Source organism: Corylus avellana, chromosome ca4 (assembly GCF_901000735.1).
Source record: "Corylus avellana chromosome ca4, CavTom2PMs-1.0".
Lineage (NCBI taxonomy): Eukaryota > Viridiplantae > Streptophyta > Magnoliopsida > Fagales > Betulaceae > Corylus > Corylus avellana.
The window spans coordinates 29,242,344-29,270,260 of NC_081544.1; the positions used below are offsets into that span (position 1 = coordinate 29,242,344).

Here is a 27,917-nt window from a genome sequence, read left to right on the forward strand (position 1 = left end):
AAAACAAAAATACTAATTTTTTTTTTCTTCAAAAGTTTAAGGGTATTTTTGCTTTATTGAAAATTATATAGGGGTAATTTCTTCACTTTGCTAATATTGGGAGTATATTGTTATTGTTTTAGTAGTTTGGGGAGTAAATTGTCTCAATTGATAATTTGAAAGATAAATTATCATTGAAATGATAGTTTAAGGAAGTTAAGTGGACTTTACCAAATATTTTAACTAAATTGAGCCAGACCCTAGTTGGCTGGCTCCCCTCTAATTTCATACCTGAACTTAAAAGTCAAGCATCAACGCAAGCAAATACTTTTCCTATTATATATTTTGGCTTAAAGACAAGTCTTTTATCTGTTTTATAATTGTTATTAAAATTATATAATTTATAATACAAAATAAAAATATATATAGATAAGAAAAAAGACAAATTAAGAGGAAGAGTATCTCAGATTCTCACCTACTAAATAAAAATATATACATAGATAAGAAATAAGACAAATTAAGAGGAAGAATATCTCACCTGAATTGAGATCTTATCCATTTGAGGAAAAATTAGAGATTCTCCAATTATTAATCGTGATCCTTCATTTTAAATTTAATGATCTATAAAATGCGAGCTGCTTTTGTATAAATAAGACATTAAATGCTGACTTTTGTTTTACTGAGATTTAAATGATTTAATAGACCATTAAATTTAAAATAAAGAACTACAATTAATAATTCGAAAATCTCAAATTTCTTTTCGATTGGAGGGGATCCAGATCCCATCTCACCTAGCATACACTTAATTCTTTTAAAATTTACTTGGAGAAAAAAAGAAAAAGAAAAAGAAAAAAGAAAAGAGGTGTATTGTATTGTTTTATAGTATCTACATATAGTATCGCGTCTCTGGTCGTGTGACTCGTGTCGGCTATGAATATGTCCTGGTCGTTGCTTCGGGAAAAATCAAATATAAACAAACAATTGCAGCGATTATAGTATTGATTGGGGACGTACCTAAATCACAGCAATATATGATTGGATAAAGAACATCAAAGTCTCTTGCATGACGAATACCGTTTGACCTCGTGGATGTAGCACTTATTTTATTCGCCGTGGTGAAAGTTATGTCACAGGCAATTGCAAAGACGTCAAAGTCATTGCCACTAAAAGTACAAAGAAGAAAGAAAAAAGAAAAAAGAAAAAGGTGAGAGAATTGAGAGATGCCCTTCGATAAAATTGAAAGAGTCATTGGGGCCAAAACACGTGTTGTGCAGGTTCTTTCACATGCAACGGAGCCAAAAGCTGCAGTTAACAACAATGCATAGTAGTTGTACCAAAAAGATGCATTTGCCACTAGCCACATCCCAAAAGTACAACTATCAAAAGCGCTTGTTTAATTATTATTCAGAAAAGAAAAAAAATGGGTCTATATAATTATACCCATTTATAATTAGATTATTGTGATATAAAATTATTATAAAAATTCGATATGATATTCAAAAATAGCAAATACTTTCCCAACACCTAATTTTTTTTTTTTTGGGAAAAAACTGTCAAATAATAAATATGTCTTATAAGTAAAAAATAAAAATAAAAATAAAAGAATTACATAAGGCCTATTTATTATATATGAATGTTGCAACTAATAATTTATTACAAATAGGTGTAACGAACACTGATTAAGCAAATTTACCTATAATTTAGCAGCTTTTTTATGGTATGAGTAAATCCATTGGCATCGCTGTCACTCACCGTACGTACCAGTCAGTGGCCCACACAGAAAAGACTTTCCCAGAAGTGTCAAGTGCAGTGCTTTCTGATTTCAGTTCTCTAAACCCTTTCTTGGTCTACTGCATTTGTCTCTCTCTCTCTCTCCCTCTCTCTCTCTACTGTAAGTTGTTGCTTCACATCATTCCAAAGAGATGGATCACCAAGATCAGAGTAAGCTTCATACACCAGGCTATGTTTGATTCTTTTTGTATCATTTGTGTGTGTGTTTTTTGTTGTTGTTATTTTCTCTATGTATGTATGTAAATCTTGGATCTTTTCTCTGTGGGGATTTCTGGTTCTTGATTTGGTATGGGAATTTTGATGGGTTTTCTTTCTAAAGCATTTTTGTGGAAGTTGTTTTTGGAATTTTATGCTTTCTCCTGATTTTGTTTGTGAAAGATTTCGGGGTTTTGTTTTTCTTGATCTTGCAGGGCATGAGGGCCATGGAGTTTATGTTTGTCGCAAATGTGGTTGGCCCTTCCCAAATCCGCACCCCAGCGCCAGACACAGACGAGCGCACAGGAGGATTTGTGGGACTATTGAAGGCTACACTCTGGTTGACTCAGAGGGGAATGTTTCTGATGATGACCACCTCTCTGATGAAGATAACAAACCCCCTAGTGAGAAATCTTGCTTTTATATGGATATTAATATTTTATACACATCTTTCTGTTATGTGTGCTCTGTTTGGTTACTGGGAAAATATAATGAAAACAAATTGTTGACGTTTGAATCTTAAAAAAAAAAAAAAGAAAGCAATATATTTCTTTTCGGTTGTTTTCTAGCATTAAAATAGAAGGCTATATATATTGAATTTAATGTGTTATTGTCGGTGAATTTGGGTGTTTAAAGGTCCTAAAATGTTGGAGACAAGCAACAATGGGAAGGGACTAGGTGGAATTGGGGGAAGATCAAGTAGATCAGAAGATGACCTATTTTCGGATGCTGCTACAGAATTTCCGGATAGTGGAATTAATTCAGGAAATGAAGAACGATTTGAGGATGTTCGAGAACCAGCAACTAATGTGGAAAAGGGTGCCAAGGACGTTCCAAATGTCGGCCAATCATTTAAGGATGGTGGCTTGGCTGGTAAGTTTTTGGTGGACCTTAATATTTATTGATATTAACTGTTTTTGTACATCACAAAAAAAGGTTCAGCAATATATGCTTGAGTAGTTGAGACATTTAATTACAGTTAGAAGGATATATCCATAACATCTATCTGCATCTTATCTCAAATATGCCAATGAGCTTTATCTCAAATGGTACTTCCTCCCTTTGTGGCAAGGTGGAGGGTGAGGTCGTGGGCTCAAGTCCCACCGGGTGAATGTAACTTACCAATAATAAAAATAAATAAATAAATATGCATCTAAATTTTCGTTCATTATGTCCTATTTTAATTTCAGAATAGGAGCAACCCATTGCAAGGAAGAAAATAAAAAGAAACGTGGATGGAAATTCATCAAAAAATAAAATTTAAAAGGGAAAAGGTAACAAAAACCAGGAACACGAAGAAGTTTTGATAAGCGAGAAAAATGCCGGTCCAACTAATTAAGGAAACAAGACATTGATGATTAGGTAATGAAAGAAGATACCGATGCTGCTATAGGTGGAGGGATAAACAATAGAAACATTAATGGAATGATTCTATTAGTGGGAGTATGGAATGTAAGATTAGAGCTGTTCTGTCAAGAAATATAAAATTGATGCCATTCAAGTGAATGATTTTGGAGAAGAGAGGGCCTGAAATAAATTCAAGAGAGTGACAGTTATGCTATAATGTGGTCAAGGGAGAAGTTTATATTCCTAGTTGACGGGTATGATGGGTAGGGAGAAGTTAGCTTTAGTGGGAGATCAGGTGTCTTATTGGTGGAAGGTTTTCTCAATTGTGCGTATGGGTGTTACTGTGTTAGGCTAGGTAGTTGGCTAAGTTGGTGAATTGCCAGGCATTATCATTGGTGGAGGGTCATTATTTGAATAAGTGTGAAAAAAATTTCACCTCTTTGTACTTTTTATCCATATAGATACAGATTAGGGTTAATTTCACGTTATACAACCTTAAATAATTTGAAGACATAACCGTTGCCTTGCATATCGACCAACATCAAGAGGAAAAAGAAAAAGAAATGCTGCTTAGTTAATATGGTTTTACAATTACGAATTCTCTAGCAGTCTGATCCTCTTAATTGTTTCTCAATTCTTACTCCAGATAATGATATTTTTCTTATCTCAAGGTTCTTCCATGGTTTTTCTGCCTGAAGTATTTAGCCATTGTGTTTCTAAGAAATGTGTCAGCTCTGGAGGCTTTTCATTTAGAAACTCAGGTGCAAATGACCAAGGATTTCACATGACTTTAGAAGACAATAGAATAATGCATAATTGAATTTTATAAAGTACACAGTCTCAAGAGTCTTTTCAATTGGTATTATCAATCAATTCTTCCAGGCCTCTCTTCGGGATTGAAAGAAGGGGCTTTCGCCCAAATGAGTTAGAGTTCCTTTGAACTGTGTCATTCTCAAAGTATGGCACAACACTCTGTTGAAAACACAAGGCAGCAGTGTGTCAAAGCATGAATTGACCTAGTGATGTGAACCTTGGGTGAGGTGCACTAGCGAGAGACTTCCTTCCCCAATAATGCTGCTATCATGCGTGAAGTGAAGCTTGATAGGGAGCCCGAGCTAAGAGAATAGAGCAAACTCGACGTCGCAAAACCATGGATAGATCGCTCAAGGGAGCAACTCGAGATAGATGCAAGATTCTTTTTCCTATCCTCCACTTAGAAGGAAAAGTCCATTTTTCAGCACACACTAATTCCTTATTTTTACATAAGGAAAATCTCTGTTATCATGTTGACCTGCTTGGATTGGGAAAATCACTATTTTCTCAGATGGTGACTGGAGTGCTGTCATGATCATATGCCCTCTACATGGTGGAGCACATTTTTTTATTTTTTAAATACTAACGAAGCGAAGTCATACAGAACTAGTAAGAAGGAAAAGTATGCTATGATGCTAAGTTATCATAAACAGTGATAAATTTTGTAATAATCATTTATAGGGGATCTGAGTGCCACAATAAGAGAAGTTACCACATTTTAAAGTATCTTTTTGTATAGGTTCTGAATCCCACTTAGATGACGGTCAACCTTAGTCAGACCTACTAGGTAAAGCTTACGTCTACAAAATATATTGTTTTTACTACATTTAGTGAATTTTTTTTTATCACTGTATTTATTTTTGTCCATTTTTGTAGCTTGAATGCATATACTTTTGTTCTTGACTCCTGAGAGATATACAAGTGCAACCCTCAATACACTTTCTTTCTTTTTTTCCTTCCAAGAAGGGCCTTCATTAAATCTTGTATCAGGCATGTTTTTTGGGATGTAATATGTGACGTTAAATTAACAAGTTCGTTTTCCTCCATATAACTTGGTTTTTTAAAGTAATTGTTTCTATATAACTTTGCAGATATTATTCAACCACCAAGTATTTCAATGGATAGCAGCCAAATGGGAAATCCTGAAGCTCCTGAAGGTACAACAAATCAGTTGGGGAGTACACCACAGTCCGAAGATCATGTGTCAAGCTCTACCATCAGTTCAATGCCAAATTCTATTTCAGATTGTATAACTGAAGAATCAATTGTATGCAGTCATGATAGGAAAGGTCCACCCAGTGACTCAATTGCTTTAAAGCCTGAAAGTCTGACAGCTGCGTTACAAGAAAATGAGAAGACCAATGCTGGTGAGGATGTTACCAAATGGCCTTTGGCATATGTTGCACAGGAGACTGGTGCGAAGGGAATTGAAGAAACTAACTTAGATAGAAATCTAACAGACTCTATGGTCTCACCCAGTAGATTTGCTGGCGAATCATTTGAGTCAGTGTCAAAGTTGGAAGAAACAGTTGGAAGAACTTCAGATCCTGTGCCAGCTGATAGAGCTGTTGAGTCAGTGGAAGAGGATGATGATGGTTCCAGTTCTAAGATGAGCCAAAATGATCTTCCCCCTGAAGTTGGTTCTGCTGATCATGTGAGTGCTTCTATTGGTAATTCTCAAGTCAAGGTGGATGCTCCACAAGAAGTAAACCATGCCAGTTCTGGCAATATAATTGATAGTGGCAACAGCAAGGAAGAAGGGAATGACAATGTGGATGTCCTTCCTGTGCCTGGTGATTCTGCTAATCATGTGAATGCTTCTCAAATTTTGGTGGGTGCTGCAGAAGGAATTCCCTATGCCAATTCTAGTAATATAATTGAGGGTAGCAACAGAAAGGAAGAAGGAAATGAAAATGTAAATATTCTCTCTGTGCCTGATGATACGTCAATAATAGACCCTCCTGAGAACATTGTTGAAGATTTAAAAGAAAATAAAGATGTTAGGCTGCAGGAATATGCAATCCTAGATTCATTTGCAAAAATTGCGGATAAAGAAGTTAGTGCTGAAGATTCTGCTTCTGAGAAGAATTCTTCCTCTTTCCAGTCAAGGCAATTGAGTGAAGGAACTGAGATGCCTTCTTCAGATATTCTGGAAGGCAGTGGTGAACGAGAAGGTGGGAGAAGCAAGGCTGTGGTTAATGAAGTGCTTGTTGAGGAGGAAGCTGATGTGTCTCTGAACAAGTTCACAATTGATGAAGTAGGAGCCTCTGTGGAAGTTGTGGCGCCTGACATTGATGAAAATCACATAGTCCGGAGTCATGAAGAGCAAGAGATCAATGATATTCACAATAATGAAATACATGTGAATCATCCAGAAAATGCTGCAAAGTTGTCAGCTGATGCTGGAATCAACCAAGAAACAAACCTACTTGGCATGGACCATGCTGGTAACCTTGAGAAAGCTTGGACTGAAGGATCTGATGCAATTGGAGATAACAATGGAATAGGTGCTACAGAGAAAAATTATACCGAGATCTCAAAATCAAATTCTGAATTGGCTGGTAGTCTCTCTGAATCCTTAGTTGATCCAACGTTGGACTTACCTCAAGGTGATGAAGCCGGTGTTCATGAAAAGGGAAAAATTGAGAAGTGTGATGTAGGTGGAATTGAAAGCAGGGAAGGACTTAAAGAGGACGAGCTTTCAATGAAGTCAAAACTGACTTCTGAATCGACTAGCAATTTTCATGAATCGCAAACTGTTGCAGATGACGTAATTGATGGGTCTGTGAAGAAGTTATCAGAAAATGAATCCTTGCATTTGGATGGGGTTTCATATTCAAGCATAGTTGGCAACAATAGTGTTTCAGATACTGGCATAAAAGAAGAGGAAATCAGTGGCAATGAGAAAGTGCAAGTAGAATCTCTTGGAGTCAGTACTGCTAATGAGTCATATCATGGTGGGGATATCTTGCAGAAGACTTCGGAAGATCACATGATAAAAGAATCGCATGTCTCTCCTTCAGATACTGGCATAAAAGAAGAGGAAATCAGTGAAAATGATAAAGTGCAAGTAGAATCTCTTGGAGTCGGTACTGCTAATGAGTCATATCATGGTGGGGATGTCTTGCAGAAGACTTCGGAAGACCACATGATAAAAGAATCGCATGTCTCTCCTTTAGAGACTGAATCTTCTGTTCAAAGTTCTGGTGCTGTTGAAGATAACCATGCTAGAGAGTTTGGTGGCAGTGCTTCTGTAATCGCTTCGGAGTCTTTGGAAGGTGAAAGCAACTTTGTTAAGCAACAGAGTGCGACATCTGCAGTTGATGTTTCAGTTGACTCGTTTAGTCAAACTGATAGTTTGGAAGGCAACTGGGGGTCTGTTTCAGGTACATTTGTTATTCTCTCTTTGAGATTCAGGCAAGTAGGAGCTCTTTGGAAGGCAGAATTTTCTTTTATTTGGCATAACAGTGTAACATTTTGTTTGCTACCCTTCTCTATGACTTTTCATTTATGTAACCTCAAATTGTTAAAATATCAAATGTTCTCATCTGATTGGATGGTACATACTCAAATCACTTTTACTATTATTTTTTCTTTGATTAATTAATAAATCAAACTGATAATTGTCAATGGATGATCTCCTTAGGGTATCGAGGTGGATCAGTAAACATTTAGATGTATTTAGCTTGTTTGAGAACTTTTCCCCTCATTCCTTAATGCTTCTAATTCTCTATATAAATACCTTATTTTGATAAGAATTATGGTTTCCTTTCTTTAATTTTTTTTTTTGGTGGTAAATGGGAATTGGCTTTCATTGATTCAGTCTATATGCTTGTTTTTTATGCATGGAACAGTGCTTTCCATCCAATCAGATGCAGCAGGAGTTACTGATGCTGAAGCTTTGCCATCATCTGATTCCCTGGCATTGACAGAAGCAGAAAAATCCAACTTGCAGAAGCCCAAAGCAGCACCTGAGGGACAGCACTCTGACAACATGTTTGAGGCACCATCTTTCATGACATTAGTTGAACCTATAGATGGGGATGACCAAAAAACTGGTGCTTCCAAAACTCAGACAGGACAGAATCCGGAACAGCATTCTGCATCTTTGCAGGCGGGGTGGTTTCCTTCTCTTACTAATGTTGTAAATGAATCACAAGGGAGAAAGAAGAATGAAGAGATTATTGCCAAGGTAACGAACTGGAGTGCTGGAAAGCAACACACTCCTTTAAAAAGCCTTTTGGGTGAGGCTTCCCTTGAAAGCAAAGCAAAGTCAAAGAAACCAAAAGATATTCCAGCTCCTGCAATTCAGAAAGATGAAACAGTGCCAAAAGATAATGGTGCTATTGTCACAACAGTAAACTCCATTTTAGATCCCAAATCGCCTACATCTCAGGCTGCTAAGACACAGACAAAAAGAGAATGGAACTCTCCAGCTAGATACCCTTCAGAAATTAAGAGAGAAAAGAGGAAAGTCAAGGGGAGACCATATTGGGCACAATTTGTCTGCTGCACATCTATAAACTAGGATATTCAATGTAGTGAGAGTATATATGGGGATCACATCCCACTCAACTTCTCATGGTAAAATTGTGTTGGTGAACTTTTGGTCATTGGAGACTAGTTTGTTTGATATTAGCTTTAATGTTGCTCCTGTGTAGATTTTAGGTACCTGTGTCACATATTCTTTCTGTCAGTGTTGTTATATACAACTGTTGGTCTTCGGACTTTTATTCATGTATGTTACTGTTCTTGGTTTACCTAGACCCTATTTTTTGGGGGGGTTTTAAACATATTTTACCATGTAGCTTATCATTGTGAATTTGTGATCCTTCTCTCACAACCTTAAGACCCACAACTTGTTTTTTCTTTCTGTGTTGTCCTGTTAAACCTTTTTTTTTTTTTTTTTTACATGTCCACGTAAGGAAAGAGAGATGAGGATTTGAACTAGTGACCTCCGTTTCATGAGGCGTAGTCCACAGTCCAATGAGTTACTACTTAAAGACCTGTTAACTTATTTTTATTTGTGAATTGAAGAGAACATTTTTCAAATCAAGCAATTGTCATGCTCTTAGCACTTAAAATCTTCATCTTTTGAAGAAAGATGAAAAATCAGCTAGTGCTTTTTTCTTGAGAGGAATCACGTCGTGTATGAGCTCTCATGCAAGAGCTAGCGGAGGGCCATCTTCAAAGGAAGATTCCACGTGTAAAGATCTCATTTTGCCAACCTTTAAGGAATTCAAATCCCCCCATATATTGGCGCCATATATATCTCAACCCTCCAAGAATCACATCCAGATTTTTGTCATTTGGTCACTGGAAGCATGAGTTTTAGTGATCAAGGCCTCCGAGATATCAGGGATCCTAGGCATGTGCATAAACTGTTTGTTTCATTTTATTAAGGTCATCTGTTTTTGTTCATTGGTCTATTGGGTTCATTTTTATTGCTTTTATGAACAGATTTTCAGATTGATTTTCTACTTTCGATTCAAGTACGTAGCGTAGGAGTAGGTTGTTTGTTCTAGTTTTACTTGTAGGGTTAATAGATACACGTTTGGTTTTTGAATTTGACTTTATCGTTAGCTCTTCCTCTTGATCTTCACGGTTGTTTCTGCTTCAGTTGTTTTTGAATTTGAATGTTGATATTCTATACATAATACAGTTGATTGGTTCTAATCTATTTGTTAATTTATTTACTTGTCCCTTCTTCTTCCTTTTCTTCATTTTTAGGGGGTACATAGGTTTTTGCCCTTTTCTTTTCCCGGTTTAATTATATTATTGAATTTAATCTTCATCTGTTAGATACATTTATTGAACAGAATCATATAATTTCTATTATTTGTATATATAAGCAAAAATTTGCAAATTCTTTTCCTTGCTAATTGGCCCAAAAAATTCAGACAAATTACTTCTATGGAGAATGGAAGGGATGAATCGACAAGAAACTTGGGACAAGCTGAAACTAAACATTATAAAAGTCCTGTTTCAGAAATTAAGGTTGCTGTGGAGGATACCAATTCTGCTAAACAAAATCCCCACAACAAAAAATTTCACAAAGAGTGTGCTCCTGATGAATTACTACTACATATTTTGCAACGACCGAGTTTGAAAGATCTTTTGTGTTTTCCAGTAGAAGATGAATCTTCGGTTCAAAATTCCACTAGAGACTTTGGTTAGTAGTACTTATCCATTCATGAATAACAATATTTTTATAGAATTATTATTATTATTTTTATTGATTGAACAGGATTCTCCGCCCAACCAAATGCAGAAGAATCGGGTGCGGATGCTAATAATGCTGCAACTGATGAGCAAGATTCTGAGGACCTTTTGGATGATTGCGAGCGAAGGATTTGCAGGCCATTATTGGAATTCAAAGGCAGAAGCAACAATGCAGTTGACAAGCCACAGTGGAGGAAGAAGATTGAAGGTATTTTTGCCAAGGTTGGCTTGCGACAAAAGAAACAAAAAAAATCTTCTGGGGAAAATTTTGGATGCGGTTGAGACCTCAAAAGCTTACTGAAAAGGGCACTCAAAGAGTCAAGCAGAAACCACACGAGGGACGAGTCGGACGACTATTGTGTTGCTTGTCTGCTAGAGTGCTTGGTAATTATGAGAGACCGAAATGCTACGGTTCTTTATGGTGTTTTTTAAGTCTTACGGAAAACACCACGAAGAATCGTAGCATTTTTTTATTTATTTATTGTTTATTAGGATGTCTGGTGGACGATTTGCTGCCGATTTTGTATCAACACCGACATCGGGGGACAGTCCAACATATGACTTTGCGGTTGGGTGATTAAGAGTTGGAGATTTTATTTTTGATACTTTTGATTATGTCAGCATTTTATTGTTTTAGTAATTAGGGTTAGGGTTTATGTCAAATGCCTATATTTTATATTGGTGCATGTTGTTGGTAGTTTTTGATGATTAAACAAGAAATTGACCTCTTTTCTCCCCCTTTGTCTTCTTCTTTGGATTCTTTCTTTTCCCTCCCTTCTGTCTCTTTCCTCTTTACCTGCTTCTTCTCTCTCCCTTCTAACTTTCTTCTTCATTTCGCTATTGGTCGGCATCAATGTGACTAATTGACATGCGGTGGTTAATATATTCTGTAATTGCATTTCTTATTTTAACTGACATTATTCAATTATAATTAGGCTTTTCTTGTACATAATTACAACACAAAATACAATATTCAGTTCAAAGCTTCTATTCAATTATAAATAAGCTCACCTAACCTGATATACACGTACACATACCAGATTGAACCTCTTTTTTCAAGCTCACCAAACCATTCTTAAGCATACCCTCACCCGATCTGCCCCGAGCCAAGCTCATAGAACCTAACCTGCACCCAACCGCACTGAATACAAGTCTATGACCAAAAAATAAAAAAATAAAAATTCCGGGAGTGGCAGCTAAGGAATGGCTCTACAACCATCCTATCCATTGCAAGAAGGGTTGTTGCAAGCCATCTATTATGAGAGGGGTTGGTTGCGCGACCACTCCCATTTGTTTTGGCAGAGGGGGGGTTGTGCAACCAATATGCTCTATTGTGGGATGAGTTGGTTATGCTATCGTCTCTACCTAAATAGATGGATGGCACGACTACCCCTCTGTTTAGATGAAGATGGTCGTTTAGCCATCCTTCTATTGTGGTTAGGAAGGTCGTGCGGCCACCCCAATCTATTATGGTAAGAGTGTCATCAACTCATGTAACCTATTTTTTTAAAGGGAGAAGTACACATTAGCTCCTCGAATTATCAAACATTTTACGATCTACACTCAAACAACCAAAAAAATTGCAGTTCATGTCATTGTATCTCAAATGATTTTTTTTTTTTTGGTAGCGCTCAAATGAATCTCAATTCCTATGTAAAATCTTGAGGGTAAAAGGGAGATTTTCAATTTTATTGATTAATTATTTGCTGGTTACTATAAAAAAGAGAAGGATAGCAGTTTTGAAAGGTCTCTTATTGTCTCAATGTGGCACAACACAAGCAATGTTGGGAAATGGATCCTCTTTATTTCATTTGAAATGAAGAATATTCATTTAAGCAAATGAGTGATAAAATTAGGGCAAAATTATCATTAACTTTAAAAGGTTGGACAATTTGATCTCACCATTTTGTCTAAATGGCTCCTCTCCATTTCATTTGAAATGGAGAGGATCCTATTCCAAACAAAGAAGGATTGATTGCGGCAGCGGGATTGGTGAAAGAAAGGTACTTGTGTCTCTTAAAAGGGCCATTAGGCTAATTGTGTATAGATTTTTTTTTTTTTTAAAAAAAAATAATAATAATTAAAAATTGAAGGGGCAACCATAAATAATATATAGATTTCAAAATGTCTTGGGGGAAACCTTTTCTCCCTTTAATACTTTAAAGAAGTATGTAAGATTAATAATCCAACCCTAAGTTTACTTGGACTTAGGGCTTATTTGTTATTGCGTTTGAAGAGCCTAAAAGTGATTTTAACACTCAAAAAGTCTGTTTGAAGAAAAAAAGTATCCGTTTAGTAAAAAAATTAAAAGCGCTTTTAAAGGTCCAAAAAGCTTAAAAATTACCAAAAAGTCCTTTTGGCAAAAGCTTAAAAATGAAACTTTTGTCCAAAAGCTATTTTTAACTTAAAAGCTTTATTTCTCAAACGCAATTTCAAACATGCTCTTAATTGAGAATTTTTAGTTTATATATATATATAGTTTTTTTTGACTGTTTAGTGCGCCGACTCACAAGTTGATGCCCAAAAAGCTTTGAATTTAATAAAATAGAAATGCATTTACACAGCTGAGGTGCAAAGGGACGCATTGGCATCTTTTCCATAGAGAACTTCTCTCCCATTCCTTTTCTTCGCATAACGACAAACAACCAATGCTATAAATACTTGTAATCCCATTGCCATCCATGCTAAATCCACACAATTGCATGGCTAATTCTTGTATGTTTGTTTGCCATTTTCATTAAGGGAAGCTTCACTTTAACCCCTGAACTTTCATATGATTTTATAAATCACTCTGAACTTTCAAATCTCTCATTTTGGACCCCTAAACTTTCAATTACTCTTAATTAGAACCTTTCTGTTAATTTTAATCATTAAAAATACAAAAAAAGACTAAAATGCCCTTGATTTTCATTTTTTTTTTTAAAAAAAAAAAAAAAAAACGTTTTGGAAGTTGAAATTTTATACAAAAGTCAACGTCATGTAACGTTTAAAATCTGACGGAGGGGTCCACATTGAAAGTAATTAAAAGTTTAAGGGTTCAAAATAAGAGATTTAGAAGTTCAAGGAGAGTTTGTGAAGTCGAGTGGAAGTTCAGGAGGCCAAAGTGAAGTTTTTCCTTTTCTTTATCTTCATCCTCCACATCCACATGGGTCAGTACCTTTAATTAATTATATAGAGTTATTGATCCAGCTTATTCATATATGCCAAGCATAGTGCATTCTACTTATTATTATTATTATTTATGGATTTCTTTACATGTTTTTGAGATTAGCAACGGGGAAGGATTGCTGTTTTTTGAGCAAGGCATGGCACCGGAGATGCAGATTGTCCGCTCACTGCAGCAGGAACTGTAAGGCTCAGGAGGGAGCGCTATAAGGAGAATGTCACAGGCGTTGGTCAAGCAAATGCTATTGCTTTTATAAAAAAGAGAAATGTTAGGGGTCAATAAGTTTCCTATATTTAGCCCATATTCTCGCACAAATTCAATATATTAACCATTAGATTTGTTGGTTCTATCATTAACTTATGTAAGGTCCACAAATCTAATAGTTGATTTGTAAAATAACTGCGTGTATGTTATGGTTAATGTGAAATTGTCAAATGTTGCTTGTACGTATCAATGGGAATGGAATGGACCATGGAGACTATTTATGTATACAAAGAATATGGGAAAACTGGGTTTATATATGCTATTATATAAATTGAAAAATGAACAATTATACTTTACGCTCTCAAACTGTCACTTCCTTTTCAATTTCCCTTACAAACTTCAAAACGTTCCAATTAACCTCCTAAGTCTAAATTAATTTCAGTTTCAATGTGATCCCTCTATCTATATCAGTTCTAAATTTAGACCAAAAACGTGTTGCATTTGAGGCTATGAAATGTCAAAATTATCCATGATTTCAGAAGCACCTAGAAGGTCCCTGAAGTTTTTCAAATTGTCTCAATTGGTCCCTATAGTCCAAGGGCTTAATAGAAACCATTAGTCACTAACACAACTATACGTCATACGGTTGTAGGCAATTTGATAGTGACATGTGGTATAATGAATAATAAACGAACACATTCACACAAAGAAAGAGAGATAAATTTATGTAGGTGTGGTCGGCCACCACCTGAACACTCAGTGGTGATCAAGCCATCCCACCAAGACTTAGGGGATGGTCGGACCACGTCATTGAGTCATCAGAGGTAGCCACACTAGACTCTAAGCCCTGAGAGGTGATCACACCACCTCGCCAAGCCCTCAAAGGGTGGTCATGTCATATCGTTGAGCCCTCACGGGGTGGTTGCACTTGCATCACCCCAAAGACACCTTTAAGGTAAATATGACGTGTTTCTGAATTCTGATTCTTAAGTTTAGTGTTACACACACACATATAAATATATAAACATGATAAATTGTTTAAATTACTTTATGAGTGACCGCATCAATCAAGGAAAAACAAAAAAAAGTTATCGTCTTAATAGTCTCTTCTTCTCTTATGTAGTCTTAAAATTCTATTATCTCTCTTGCTAGAATAGAAACTTTGAAGGTGTTTTAGTTTTGTTTTGTTTTATGCAAAACATAACCAAATTATAGAGGTTGTTTTGAGTTCCGTTGTATGTTGGAAAAGTGTTAATTTGCAGTAATCTTGTGCATACTAATTCATCAGAATTGGTGGGAGCAAATAACTTTTTAAAGAAAGCGACGTAATAGCGCACCTTAAAAACATTTAAAATCCTGTGGTTTTATATTTATGTTCTTACAAATCTTGAAGATAAAAGGGAGATTTTAGTTTTGTTGCTTAATTATTTGAAAGGTCTAATTGTTTCAATGTGGCACCAGCTGTTAAAAAAGAAAAAAAAAGGAAGCTAATTAAGAAAGAAGGATTGATTGTCACTGGGGTGGGTGAAAGAAAGGGACTCTTAGTCTCTTGGAAAGCCCATTAGGCTCATGGTGTATAGATTTTTATTTTTTATTTTTGAAAAAAAAAAATTTGAGGGGCCACTATACCATGTAGATTTCAAGATTATATTGAAACGAAGAGTAGCTTCTTTTGCATAACGAGAAACAACTAATGCTATAAATACTTACAATCGATTGCCATTCTAATTCAGCAGAGGTGAGGAAAAGCATGGCTAAATCTTGTCTTAAGGTTTATTTGTTTGCCATTTTCATTATCCTACATATATATCATCAACATGGGTTAGTAGCTTCATACTTCTCTTTATACCCCTCTCTCTCTCTCTCTCTCTCTCTCTCTATATATATATATATATATATATATAGGTTCCTCTTGATGTTCTCGTGGCATTCTTCTCATCCTATATAGATATTGTTTTCTAAAAAAATTATGAGAGACTGGTGGAATAAGTTTTTTTTTTCATCTATTTTAGAAAACAATATATATCCACGTAAGATGAGGACAACACCATGAAGAACAATAGCATTTTTCATACAAATATAATAGTTTTAAATGATCCAATCACAGAATTGATCTTATTTGAGAACCATATTTTTAGTTATTGTTTATCATAATTGATTTATTAATTTACGTGTTTTTTAGATTAGCAATGGGGAAAAAATGCAATTTTCTGAGCAAATCAAGGCGTGAGAGATGCAGATTATCGATCCACTGCGATAGCAAATGTAGGGATGACGAGGGAGCGGCAAGCGGACAATGTCGCGGGCGTTGGTCAAGTAGATGCTACTGCACCTACCAAACATGCCCACCAACCGTATGATGATAGCTGTCCAAATTAAAGAGATATATGTATATAGCAAACCTCTTGGATGAACTTTCATGTATGTATATATGGCTCGCCATCAAGGGGTGTGAGAATATCATATCATAAGTCTCCATGATGGAGAGTGTTATGCTTGTGGAATGGAGAGAATGTATTGTATAAGAATGAACATGTATATCATGATATATGGAGGTGCATGGAAATTGTTTAATCAAAATATGTCTCAAAAGATAAGTTAATAGGATCATTTAATTAATATTTTAATATCAACTTTTAGGCTTAAGTTGAGGCCTAACACGAAAAAGATTTAATTAAAATTCAAACTTAAATAACTTCATAAATTGTAGGTTTGATGGTATTCTTGTGAGATTAGAAATAAAAAAGAAAAAGACATGTATATGATTTTAATCACACGCTTTTTATCTTCGTAATCAAGAGCAAATGTTACTTTAAATTATGTTTTATATTCTTATTTTCTTTGGTAAACTTACCTTAACCACACATTTTGGTGATAATCTCCCCTTCGAGAGTGAGGAGGTAGCCAACCACGCCATATTTACTATATATATAGAAGGCTATCTATACAAAGAATATCGGAAAACTTTTAAGGTTTTGTGATATTATATAAATTGAAAAAAGATAAATTACTCTCAAACTATTACTTCCTTTTCATTTATGATTTATCCCTGCAAACTTCAAAACTAGATCAAAGTTTCAATTTGGATATGAAAAACGTGTTGCATTGGAGGCCATAAAATGTCAAAATTACCCATGATATGTAATTTTCCTTTTCCCTGATTTTTTTAAAAAATAAAAATAAAAAAGCAAAAAAGGTCAGAGTGAAGAACCGAGGAAGAGACGCAAAATTAGAGGAGGAAGCCAAAGCATGAAAGCTGCTGGCCAAAGAAAGCGCCATGGCCCATCATATCCAGTGCAATAATATAGCATTCACATGGAGACCCAATTCTTCTCCCAACTCCAGTTCCAGTTCCAGCAACAACAACAACTTCATCTTCCCTAAAACCACACTCACAAAACCATCCCGCAAATTCCCATTCCACACCACCCAAACTAGTCTTTCCTCTCTCCAGCCCTCGCCAGCACATTCAAATGGCACAAGGTACACTACCCTTCCTGTTGAGACATCCTATGAGCACCAGAAGATCAGGGACTTGCTTGAAAAGCTCGGCAAGAAGAACGCATGCCCTTTGCTAATACTCACAGACGATGGAGATTGGACTAAAGACCAGTTCTGGGCTGTCGTCAGATTCCTCAAACGTGCCTCTAGGTCCCATGAAATTCTTCAGGTTCTCTCTCTACTTCTATGCTTTTGCTCGTGTTTGTTTACTAGAAAGTGGAAAATTAGTCGACCCATAACTTTATTAGGCTCAACTAAAAGGGATTTTTTTTTTTATATATGGAATAGGTATTCGATACGTGGAAGAACAAAGAGAAATCGCGGATTAATGAATTCTACTATGAGAAAATAATAGGGCTGTTAGGTGAAGAGGGTGCGATCGAAGAAGCAGTGACGTTGTTTCTGGAGATGAACAGTCACGGCCTTGGGCCTTCTTTGGGAACTTACAATTCAATAATTCATTGTTTTGCGGAAAAAGGGAACTTTGATGATGCTTTGTTTTACCTTAATGAGATGAAAAAGGCTAATTTGGCACCAGAAACTGATACCTACGACGGGTTAATTCAAGCTTATGGGAGATATAAAATGTATGATGAAATGGGTATGTGTGTGAAGAAGATGGAATTGGATGGATGTTCACCTGACCACATTACTTATAATTTGCTTATTCGAGAGTTTTCGCAAGCTGGGCTACTCACAAGAATGGAAAGATTATCTCAAAAAATGCTTTCAAAAAAGATGGATTTGCAGTCCTCTACATTGGTTGCAATGCTTGAGGCCTATGCTAGATTTGGGATCTTGGGAAAGATGGAAAAGGTTTATAGAAGAGTTTTGAACTCAAAAACCCCTTTAAAGGATGATCTGATAAGGAAATTGGCCAGGGTTTACATTGGGAACCATATGTTTTCAAGATTAGATTACTTGGGACTCGACGTTTCATCGACTGCCGGTGCAACTGATCTTGTTTGGTGTCTGCGTCTCCTTTCTCGTGCTTGTCTTTTGAGCCGAAAAGGTATGGACTGTATTGTTCAGGAGATGGAAGAAGCAAACTTTTCTTGGGATGTAACAGTTGCAAACATTATCATGCTAGCTTATTTGAAAATTAAAGATTTCACGCATTTGAGAGCCTTCCTTTCCCAATTACCATCCCATCATGTCAACCTGATATAGTAACTGTTGGAATTCTATTTGATGCCATTAGGATTGACTTTGATGGAACCGTGGCTTTAGAAACATGGAGAAGGATGGGCGATCTTGACAGACCTGTGGAAATGAACACTGATCCTCTGGTTCTCACTGCATTTGGGAAGGGGCATTTCCTTACAACCTGCGAAGAGGTCTACTGTTCCCTTGAACCTCAAGCTAGAGAAAAGAGAGCATGGACTTACCATACACTCATTGATTTAGTCTTAAAATACGAGGGAAGGAATTCTCAGTTGAATGAAGTCAAGGTAAGCTAGCTCATCAAAGATACCTTTATTAGAATTGCTATAGTTGTTGCTGTATCCGACCTGAAAGTGGCTTGCTTTTTGTATGATAAATTGATAGATCTTCTCATTGATGGACCCGTATAATTTACTGTTAGTTGTATCATTTGGTACCTGAGAAAGGTTTATAGTGGATTAGTTCTTTTCTTCATGTGTCAATGTCTATGTGGTGTTGTTTACTCTTGCACTGTAATTTAATTGGCTGGTAATGTCACATAGGAGAGATTGTGGTGTCTTTGTTGGTAACATTTTGATTTGGTTATGCAAAGGAAACAGTTCCATAGAAGCAGCAAAAATATCCGTACTTATATTTGACAATTGGTTGGCAATATGCGTCTGTGTCAGTAATGTTGCTGTTTGACCAAATTTCTGGCTTAGTTGAGAAAATGAGATCGATGTCTTGGAGAAAGACCAATGGAAAGAGTACAAGGAAAAAGGTTTCTTTTTCTAGCTCCTTAAGCTGTTCCTTTCAATGTTTATCTTTGTAATCTTTCTCTGTTATCTTTGCCTTGTAACATCGTTAGAATTTCTTTCCATCTGATTCTGCGTATTTGTGCCCTGGACAAGTTCAGTGGTTGCTTTTGAAAGGAGCTTTTTGATGGTATCTAATTTCAATCTCAATGAGGACATGAAGTGTTGCTGCTGGGATTGTTGCATAGTAGGTGTAATATGCAAGGATGGTAGTTTGCCGCTAGGGATGGGGCTTAGTAGCTTGCTTGGTACGGAAAGTATTTTCCTGTTACAAGTGGACATTAACCAAAAACTACTCAAAATTGCCGGACAATACTAAATACCACCATTGAATATGAAATAAATCTTTATTTGATTGTAATTCAATGGTGATTTTAAAAACCACTTATGGGTATAAAAAAAAATGTGTATAGAAATGAAAGTTTGCATCGATAGCATTCCTCTTTGTGACCATGTAAGGTAACGAGGATCCTTGTGACCAACCGACCTTACATATAAGGTGTAATTATGTACGACCATTCAAGAGATTAAAGGGAAAAAAAATAGTAATAATTTGGTGTGAAGATTTTACTTGTACCTCATGACAATTTATTTTCTGTATGATGTATCAACGTTTCTTTTTTAAAAATTTTGAGGAATATTATGTATCGACCATTCAAGAGATTAAAAAAAAAATAAAAAATTGATGTGTGAAGATTTTAGCCCAGTAGGTGTAATTATGTAACTTATGTTCATTTCAAGTGACGTCGAATAGCCAAAACATCCTTTTCCCTATACAACAAAATATTATTCACACTTCAATGCACGAGTTATCTCCCATGACACAGCATCATTTTCTAGGATAAAACCAGCACCAATTCCATCACTCTGCCTCTTGCAATTAACTACTGCAACCATAAACCTCTCATTTTCGAGTGACGAAGGATACATCGCCTGTTCTTCCTGGAAAGAGATCAAAATCGAAAAAAAGAAACTTTAGGAGCAGTTTCTAATCTAAAAACCTCAATTTCATAGCATCACAAAATTATCTTTGACCTCAGAATCAGACCATGATGAGGTTACATTACTTATGCTGCAGTACACATCCTCATTGACACAAGTACGAGCATCAAATATTTGATGTAATGTACTGTAGCAGCATTCATTAACTCAAAAACCTTGTAACACTATATAGACAATGGTTAATGATGCACAATAACTCGGAAAAATCTGATATTTCTCAGACTTGAGAACACAATCTAAATAGAAAAAAACCAAATATATTGGTTATCAGAGATGTCAAGGTGTAATTCTTTCGAAGGAATTGAATATTACTCCAAATAACTTCTTTTATAACAAGAACATTTATAGACCCCTAGGCTTATGTCTCTCCCTGTCAGCATATATAACTCAATGGACATAAACCTTGAATCAACTAATTGGGATTGGCCACCAAAATTCTTTATTGACATTGCTCCCTGCTTCTTGCGAATCAATCATCAAGCATATATGCTTTTCAATACCCTTGGTTGATGAAAAAGGAATTCCTAGATAATGGAGTTGGGACATGACTGTAATTACTCTAGTAAATGTATGCCAAGCACAGTCCCCAGGTGTCTTTCAGAAAAATTATGGAGCTAAAGGCCCAAAAAAATAAAACATGTACTGATGTACATGATTTTAGTGCTTGTACATCATAAGTTATCATGGTATAATCAAAATTAATATAGCAATACTATTGGAAGCAACTTATCACTCTAAAAGAACTAATACTTGCTAATTTGTGTTATAATGCAGCTGGTGGTATTAAAAAATAGGACCCGCCTTTACCCAAAAAACAATGTGTCATGAATCGAGATGCTTACCTCAGGCAGTTCATAGAATTCATCGGGAGATATTTGCAGCAATTCTGCAGCCGTTTGACCAGTACACCATGCAAAAACTTTTGCAGTCTCATCTGCAAGAGTGATTTCCAGATGGAAAGTACGCAGAACTTCAGCATCACAATTGTAATGACAGAAGCTGCATTCCACAACTCCACTAGGTGTCTTGTTAACAAAATGACCACAAAGAGCGTGTGAAAATTTCGTATTAACATGACAATGTGCAATTTGGTCAAGCCACACTCGACATATCTGTCCGTAAGTTTGGGGAGAAAACAAACAATAATTAGTTGATAAAAGATCATGTATTGAGGATAAAGGCTATAACATGAAACTATATACATTAATGAAAGATGTACTCAATGCTATACCCCTATAAATGAAAGTGCCAAATCAAAATCGTTATTAATAATTACTTCAATAAACAGTGAAGGAAAGGGAAAAAGTTGTAGTTGGAAGATGTACTTTTGTGGCATAAACCTGCACTATAATAAAATTTTCAATTTCCACGGGTATTTTTATACTGGCCGTGTGAGAAACTTACGTAGGGTTCCATAAACCTAAAATATATGGATGAAATGCCGGAAGTGCATATACAATCTTCTGCTTCCAATAAGGTTGGCTCATATCCCAGGAGCTATGGGTTCAGAATAGAAGACCTCAAAGAAGAAATTGGAAGGAAACGAGAGAATATATCAAATTTGAAATTTCATTATCCAATAAAATTGACTTAAAGCTTCTTCACTGTTCACAAACACACAGACATTCGTGTATGAAATTTTAGAAGACTTGATCTTTAAGTTACTAGGGTTTAGAATAAAAGAAAATCCGTTAGTCACTTGGACCCATATGTAATTTGATTACAAAAACACCCCATATAATGCTTATTGCTCAAAGTCTTGTGCACCAAGTTTGATCTCCAGCATTCCTATCAAATCATGGCTGTAACATCTTTATTTACAAAATCAACCATCCAGATGAAACTGTGTCGAAGTAGTGTAATTCACCAACCCACCCAAAAGACTGGTCAAGTTGTGCGTCACCAGGAATTTCAAATAAACCTCCAACAGACATCAGAAAATGAATCTGAAAACGATTCCTAAGAATCTCATTTTATTTTATTTTTTTGTAAGTAATGTATATTCATTCAAAGGGCGGGCAGAGGGGCGCACAGAATCTCATTTGCTTAAGTTGGGTGTTGGATATGGGTGGCCAGATTTGCGTGTCAATAAACTCTCAGAAAGCTAATCATAAACTACAATATAGTAAAGGGCAGACTTAGGCCTGCCATCTCTTCGAACATTCTAATTAATTTGAAGCACACAGTTACGTTATAAAAGGTGATTATTGTTCCAGATTGACCAGGAGAAAAGAAAAACATAATATATTAACTGTATAACAAAGGCACAAAATACAAAAGACATATGGAAATCCCATTGTATTAGTAATAAGTTCCAAGCCAAAACCAAAAGTTATGAGAAACCCATACTTGTGTACAGCATGTCTGGCTGGATAGATCACAAAGGCTCGAAAATTTATGAAGACAAGAAGAGTTTAGCAATGCAGGCAGGCAACTGAGGTTGAAGAAAGAAGACCTAACATTATTCTCAAACCATAATGCTTCCAGGCTGTCAAGCACATAGATAAACATGATTAGATCTTTTAGCGGAACTCCATTAGAAAAACAATAAGTTGCAAATCAAACTAGAAATCCACAAGAATCTAGGAGATAACTACATAATGTGTAAAAAGTAACTACAAAAGATGATTGCCAAGGTTAGACCCACCATTTTTGCTTCATCATAGAGCATGTCAACCCAGAAATATACACCGTGTGACCAATGCTTAATCTTCCCAGTGACCTAAAGAAAAATAAGTTCAGCGAAATAATCATAGGTAACATGAAAGATTCATAATCTGGGCAGAAAATGGATTTGTGACAGTGTGCAAAATTAATTTACCAAGATTTGGCAAAATGTAGCTTTGCCCAAATTGCCCCAGTGGTATCTTCAATTTTCAGAGAGAAAATAGCTTCCATGGCATGTTTTTCTTTAATAATATCCGTAACAATACCATAGAGGCTGATGCCAGTCATCTTGTCACGAAGGTCTGTCACAAATGACTGCAAAACTTTGCACAAGTGAGAAATGTTAGTTATAAACCCCAAAGAGATTTAAAGGCAAATACTAGATTCAACCTTGAACAAGAACACGAGATTCAACCTTGCTCTAGAACACAACGGTGAAAGACACAGGTAGCCATAACAGCATGTAACCGTAACAGACCCAAAGATGCTCCATTACTTAAATTGGGATGTTACAGGCTTGCAAGAAAAATGAAAAACAGAAGTAGTGAATCCAGACAGATACTGAAAATTACTAAGTCTTCACGAGAAGGAATGGGAGGAAATGTCCAGCTGGAAAAAAGACTCTAGATGAAAATAGAAGGTTGACTTTAAGTAGAAGTGGTCAGCTACATGTAATATCAGATGTTTACTGAGATACAAAGATGACAATAGTCCACAGGACAAGACTTGGACAGTTGTGTAAAAATCCATAATATCAAGTCTGTATCCTGGTTGCCTCTAGAGTTTAAAAATGCAACCATCTTCAACACACCAAATAATATATTTTAAAAACATATGCCAGTGGCTTCTTTGAGAAACAAAAGAAAACAGAACCACATCTAAATAGCATCTAAGAGAGCAAGGAAGTATAATGGAATGAAAACTCACTTGAAAAGGATAATTACTGAAGTCGATAGAACCCCGTGAATCACAGGGCAAGGAAACTTGAGAAACTTTAGAATCCTGACTAGAATCCAATGTATTCAACAGCCTTGGTCCTTGATACCGATTTTGTGTCATTGCTACACACACCTGAGTATCACAAGTTAACTGAATATCCTAAAAATAATAGCATCTTGTCATTCTATAGTCCATGACTTACTTGTTCCTCATGTTGAATGGAAGGCACCAAATATAATTGGGTTGCACTACCATATTCAAGGCAAAACTCATCACTTATTTTAATGGCACTCTGTATGGAACTTGAAATATATGGTCTATCCAGTGCAAGCATACTTCCAACACTGAAAAGGAATTCAGTTACAAACATATATGGGAAAAGGGAAATAAGAACGGTGCAATCCTGGGCAAGAGTTTACCTGAAAAGATTAGCAAGGAGAACCTGCTCACCCCACAAGAGAAACTTTAACTTGACACCATCATTATCAACAAGAGTAATTTGTTTCATCTGTAAATTACCTGACGTTCCCTGAATTTCCAATGGCCCAATAGATTCAATCCTACTGACAAAAAATAAAAGAAGTTAAGCATTTCTAATTAGAGACAACTTACACCATCAGGAAATAAACATGTAAGTGTCATATAAACTTATCCTTGGTTTTGGAAAATTATCAAATGCACATCCATGTGGATTTTCATATTTATGAAAATTGATTTGATCATGTCTCTACTTCTCCATTCAATGTAACAATAATTTACTACTCCAGTATGTTTTATTTCAATCAGACTAAATGGGAAACACTATAATCTAATGCAATTAAGATGTCATAAAAGGAAAAATTTATTGCAAGAATTAGCATAAGGTTGACCTGCTAAGAAGCAAAAAGAAAAAAAAAAATTGCATGTAATTAAATCTTACCTAGCATACAACGAAAAAGAAACCCCTTTGTTGACTGCATCAAGAGTGATGGAAGAGAAAGAATCTGAACAAAACTGAGCTCCTAGCAGCATTGCATCATCATCTTCCTCCTACATTAAGATAAGGAAAATGTAACAACAACAGTGGGAAGAAAATGCTGAACCATTTTCTTCTTTTTCCTTGTATGAAACAAAAGACCAAAAGCTAGGACTTGTCCTCAAAAGCTGGGCCTTCTTCAAAATTTGATGTACTTCAATTTGAAAGTTTCAATGGAGCCAAACCTGAAGAAGAAAAGATGGGTAGACAAAACTCAACAGTTACCTCATCTAACAAAATCACTTGATATTCTGTTGGCAAAAGTCGTGGACAACCAGATCCTTCAGCAGCTGTCCGGAGATAACATCCAGTGAGGAAAATCTCCCTCCCTTTCTTCAGAACCCCATTATGAGGATCCACCAAATCATAGTATCTGATATAGACAAAATCTATGATTTTAGTTGCACAGAACCTTTAAGTATAAACAATTTAAGTGGATGTAAAATAAACAGAAAGAAGCAAAGGCAATGTAACAATGTTTCAACTAAAGAAAACTAAATCCACTGTTACTTGTCTAAGCACATTGTGCCTTTAGCAACCAAAATGAAGATATTATGGCAAAAAATTTACTCTCTTCCAATTCATGAATACCGCTCCAATACTAGCCCCAACAAATTCAGCTATAAATTATCAATTGTATACGTCCATAACCAGCAGACTTCTTCCCTAGTCAATGAAATATAGTGGTCTGGTATATATCCCAAGCAATAAAATATAAAATGCTCAGATTGAAACCAAGAGAACTGTCATTTATTCTCCTATTTATGTTTATGCAAAGAGAAGCAAAAAGTCAGAATATGAAAACCTTTGAGCCATCATTAAGAGATCATATCTTGTGAGAAATGTTTACCTAAATTTTGAAGAAAATAAGTTCCCCTTCAAATCCAACAATATGTGAGAGACAATTCTTGATGGGTCCACAAGGAAAACTTAACCCCATTTCTTTTTCCCTCCTTATCACTAAACCAAACAACAATAACATATAGGGTGCATCCAAATGCATATAGAGACAACCAAACATGCACTGCACACTCAAAAGCTCAACATGCTAATGATTCGACTGCCTGGCCAGCAAATAAATGTGGAATAAGTAACAAGAGCATAGCCATGAAAACTAAAATAGAGAAACATAATTGTTAGTGCAAGAGCTTTCAACTACATGACCCGAAGTTCAGAGACAAGGATATCAAAGTAGAAATACTTATTTTAAAACTCTAAATACTAGGAACTCAGAATATTGCCATTACAAGCGTTACTTTTCTCATTGAAAAACAAATGGCCTCTCAGATTACATCCACGTTTATTAGCAAAGATGTAAGTGCAAGACCAATTGTAGATGCAATATTGTTCAGTAGTTTACCTACGGTTGAGATAAAGATCAATGGTATTGGAGCTTTGAAAATCCCCCAAAGTAAGCATGTAGATGTTTGTACCTGAAAGAAAATATATGATAAAAAATAAATAAATAAATAAATAAATTACAAGGCATCAGATTACAAGTTCATAACAGCATTACAAAGAAGAATAATTGACAGAATGCTTCAAAAGAAAAAGGACAAGGATCACGAAAGTCTGAACAGTAATGTACCATTATTGTCCACACTTATACCAATAATTAGATAAACTTCTAAATATAGGCTACCTGGGAGAGCAAAAGCATCAAGGATGACAGCTTCCAAGACACTAGTTAAGGATAGGAAATTTCTCTCATATATAGCGTCAATAGAAATGGTGTTCGGAAGCTTTGTTCTCCTGTGTTTCTTTTTCAATTGATTTATACTTTCCGGCACTCTCTTTGAAGCCCCACCCCTCTGCTGCTCATTCCAGGCCTTCACACAAAATCAAAAAACAACCAAAGAATAAGCGACAAATAGCTTTACGGTTTTAGGTTCGCTTGATTAAGAATTTCGTTTGCTAAACAATTCAAAAGGTGCGAATCAATATTTGCAGCATTCTTTTCTTTTCCTGCATTTGCCTGGCCACTAAACACAGTATAAAAACTTGAGAAAAAGTTGGATTCACCATACCTGAGAGAGATCAGAGAGCAGAATAGCAGCGGTGACACCACTCGAATAGGCAATGCAAGTCTTGAGGATCCGAGATGCAACCCAGCTCCACCCGGGCCCACCTTTCTCCACTCTGTTTCCATTCAGGCCTTGATCATCTTCGCCTTCGGGCGAGAGCATAGACCTCGCGTAATCGATGAATAAAAGAAATGGATCTTCCTCTGCCTGTGGTTGATCTGTGTCCATAACTGAGAGTCCCTCTTCGCCACTAGCATATTTTCCAAGAGAACTCATTTTTTGAATCACCAAAGTTCAGAAGATTCAGTGTGCCTAAAACGGCAGGGTTTATATAATTGGGGGGGAAACATATACAGCGGGAAATCATTGGCGCTGCAATTTTGGGCCAGCTATGTCAGGGCCCAAACCCACTAGCCTTGAACCGAAAATTTAAATTCGATTTCATACCGGGTTGGGTCGAAAATCGAGACGGTCACGTTGGGTTGTGTACTTGGTGGTTGCCACTTGCCAGCGAGTTTCCGGTGAGCTCCGACGGGGACAATAACTTTGACGGGTCGGGGCAGTCTGGTAAGGATTAGCTGGTGATGGGTTTCAAGAATCAAGCGTTGTGGCTTGAACTCGTTAGATCCTGGAAATATGGGGGGTTTTGGCGCCAGTTTTTTTCAAATTTGGCTCCTTTGACGTATTTTTGTCTGTCTGTCCTTGAGATGAAGCAAATGAGCTATTTCTCACGGGAACTCATAAAACAGAGGTTCGAACTCCGATCAAACTTTCTATGACTATGTTTGCCAAATGACTCAAAAAAAAAAAAAAAAATTCTATTATTCCTCTCAAAATTAATTAACATTATTACTTTTTACATCACATCAATCACTTTTTATAATTATTTAAATAAAAAAAAAATCGAATAGAAAAATAAATTATTACAAAACAATTTTTTTTTTTTCTCAATGATAAATCAAGCGATTCAGGTCCTTTCATTTTTTAAGTCTTTTGCAAACACATTAATAACATATGGCCCCAGCTAAATCAAATCCCCTCCTTTGATGACTTAATATTTTGTAGAAAATGTGCATTTTGAGAGTTCAGTTGCT

The 27,917-nt window shown here is 36.0% G+C and overlaps 3 protein-coding genes across 5 annotated transcripts; 2 read left to right on the forward strand and 1 right to left on the reverse strand.

The window, feature by feature from the left end:
* Positions 1 to 1,806: 1,806 nt before the first annotated feature.
* On the forward strand, positions 1,807 to 8,928 carry LOC132177679 (uncharacterized). Its single transcript, XM_059590105.1, has 5 exons — positions 1,807 to 1,920; positions 2,181 to 2,369; positions 2,602 to 2,838; positions 5,217 to 7,511; positions 7,980 to 8,928. The coding sequence occupies exons 1-5, from the start codon at positions 1,902 to 1,904 to the stop codon at positions 8,651 to 8,653; spliced, it is 3,414 nt and encodes a 1,137-aa protein (XP_059446088.1). The 5' UTR covers positions 1,807 to 1,901; the 3' UTR covers positions 8,654 to 8,928.
* Positions 8,929 to 16,913: 7,985 nt separating this feature from the next.
* LOC132178385 (pentatricopeptide repeat-containing protein At4g14190, chloroplastic) lies at positions 16,914 to 18,856 on the forward strand. Its single transcript, XM_059590824.1, is given in 3 exon segments — positions 16,914 to 17,387; positions 17,507 to 18,374; positions 18,377 to 18,856. Coding segments are annotated over 3 exon segments (1,563 nt in total). The 5' UTR covers positions 16,914 to 16,994; the 3' UTR covers positions 18,679 to 18,856.
* A 1,008-nt stretch (positions 18,857 to 19,864) lies between these two features.
* On the reverse strand, positions 19,865 to 27,579 carry LOC132179995 (uncharacterized). Of its 3 annotated transcripts, XM_059592831.1 has the most exons (14): positions 27,271 to 27,579; positions 26,827 to 27,073; positions 26,442 to 26,628; positions 26,160 to 26,232; positions 25,025 to 25,172; positions 24,704 to 24,813; positions 24,204 to 24,347; positions 23,987 to 24,128; positions 23,773 to 23,916; positions 23,000 to 23,160; positions 22,826 to 22,900; positions 22,528 to 22,666; positions 21,021 to 21,290; positions 19,865 to 20,118 (listed from the first exon to the last, which is right to left on the reverse strand). In XM_059592831.1, the coding sequence occupies exons 2-14, from the start codon at positions 27,049 to 27,051 to the stop codon at positions 19,963 to 19,965; spliced, it is 1,974 nt and encodes a 657-aa protein (XP_059448814.1). In that variant the 5' UTR covers positions 27,052 to 27,073; positions 27,271 to 27,579; the 3' UTR covers positions 19,865 to 19,962. The 3 variants fall into 3 exon arrangements, with proteins under 3 accessions (XP_059448814.1, XP_059448813.1, XP_059448812.1); XM_059592830.1 differs by having other exon boundaries at positions 24,204 to 24,344; positions 26,827 to 27,579; XM_059592829.1 differs by having other exon boundaries at positions 26,827 to 27,579.
* Between the last annotated feature and the right edge of the window lie 338 nt (positions 27,580 to 27,917).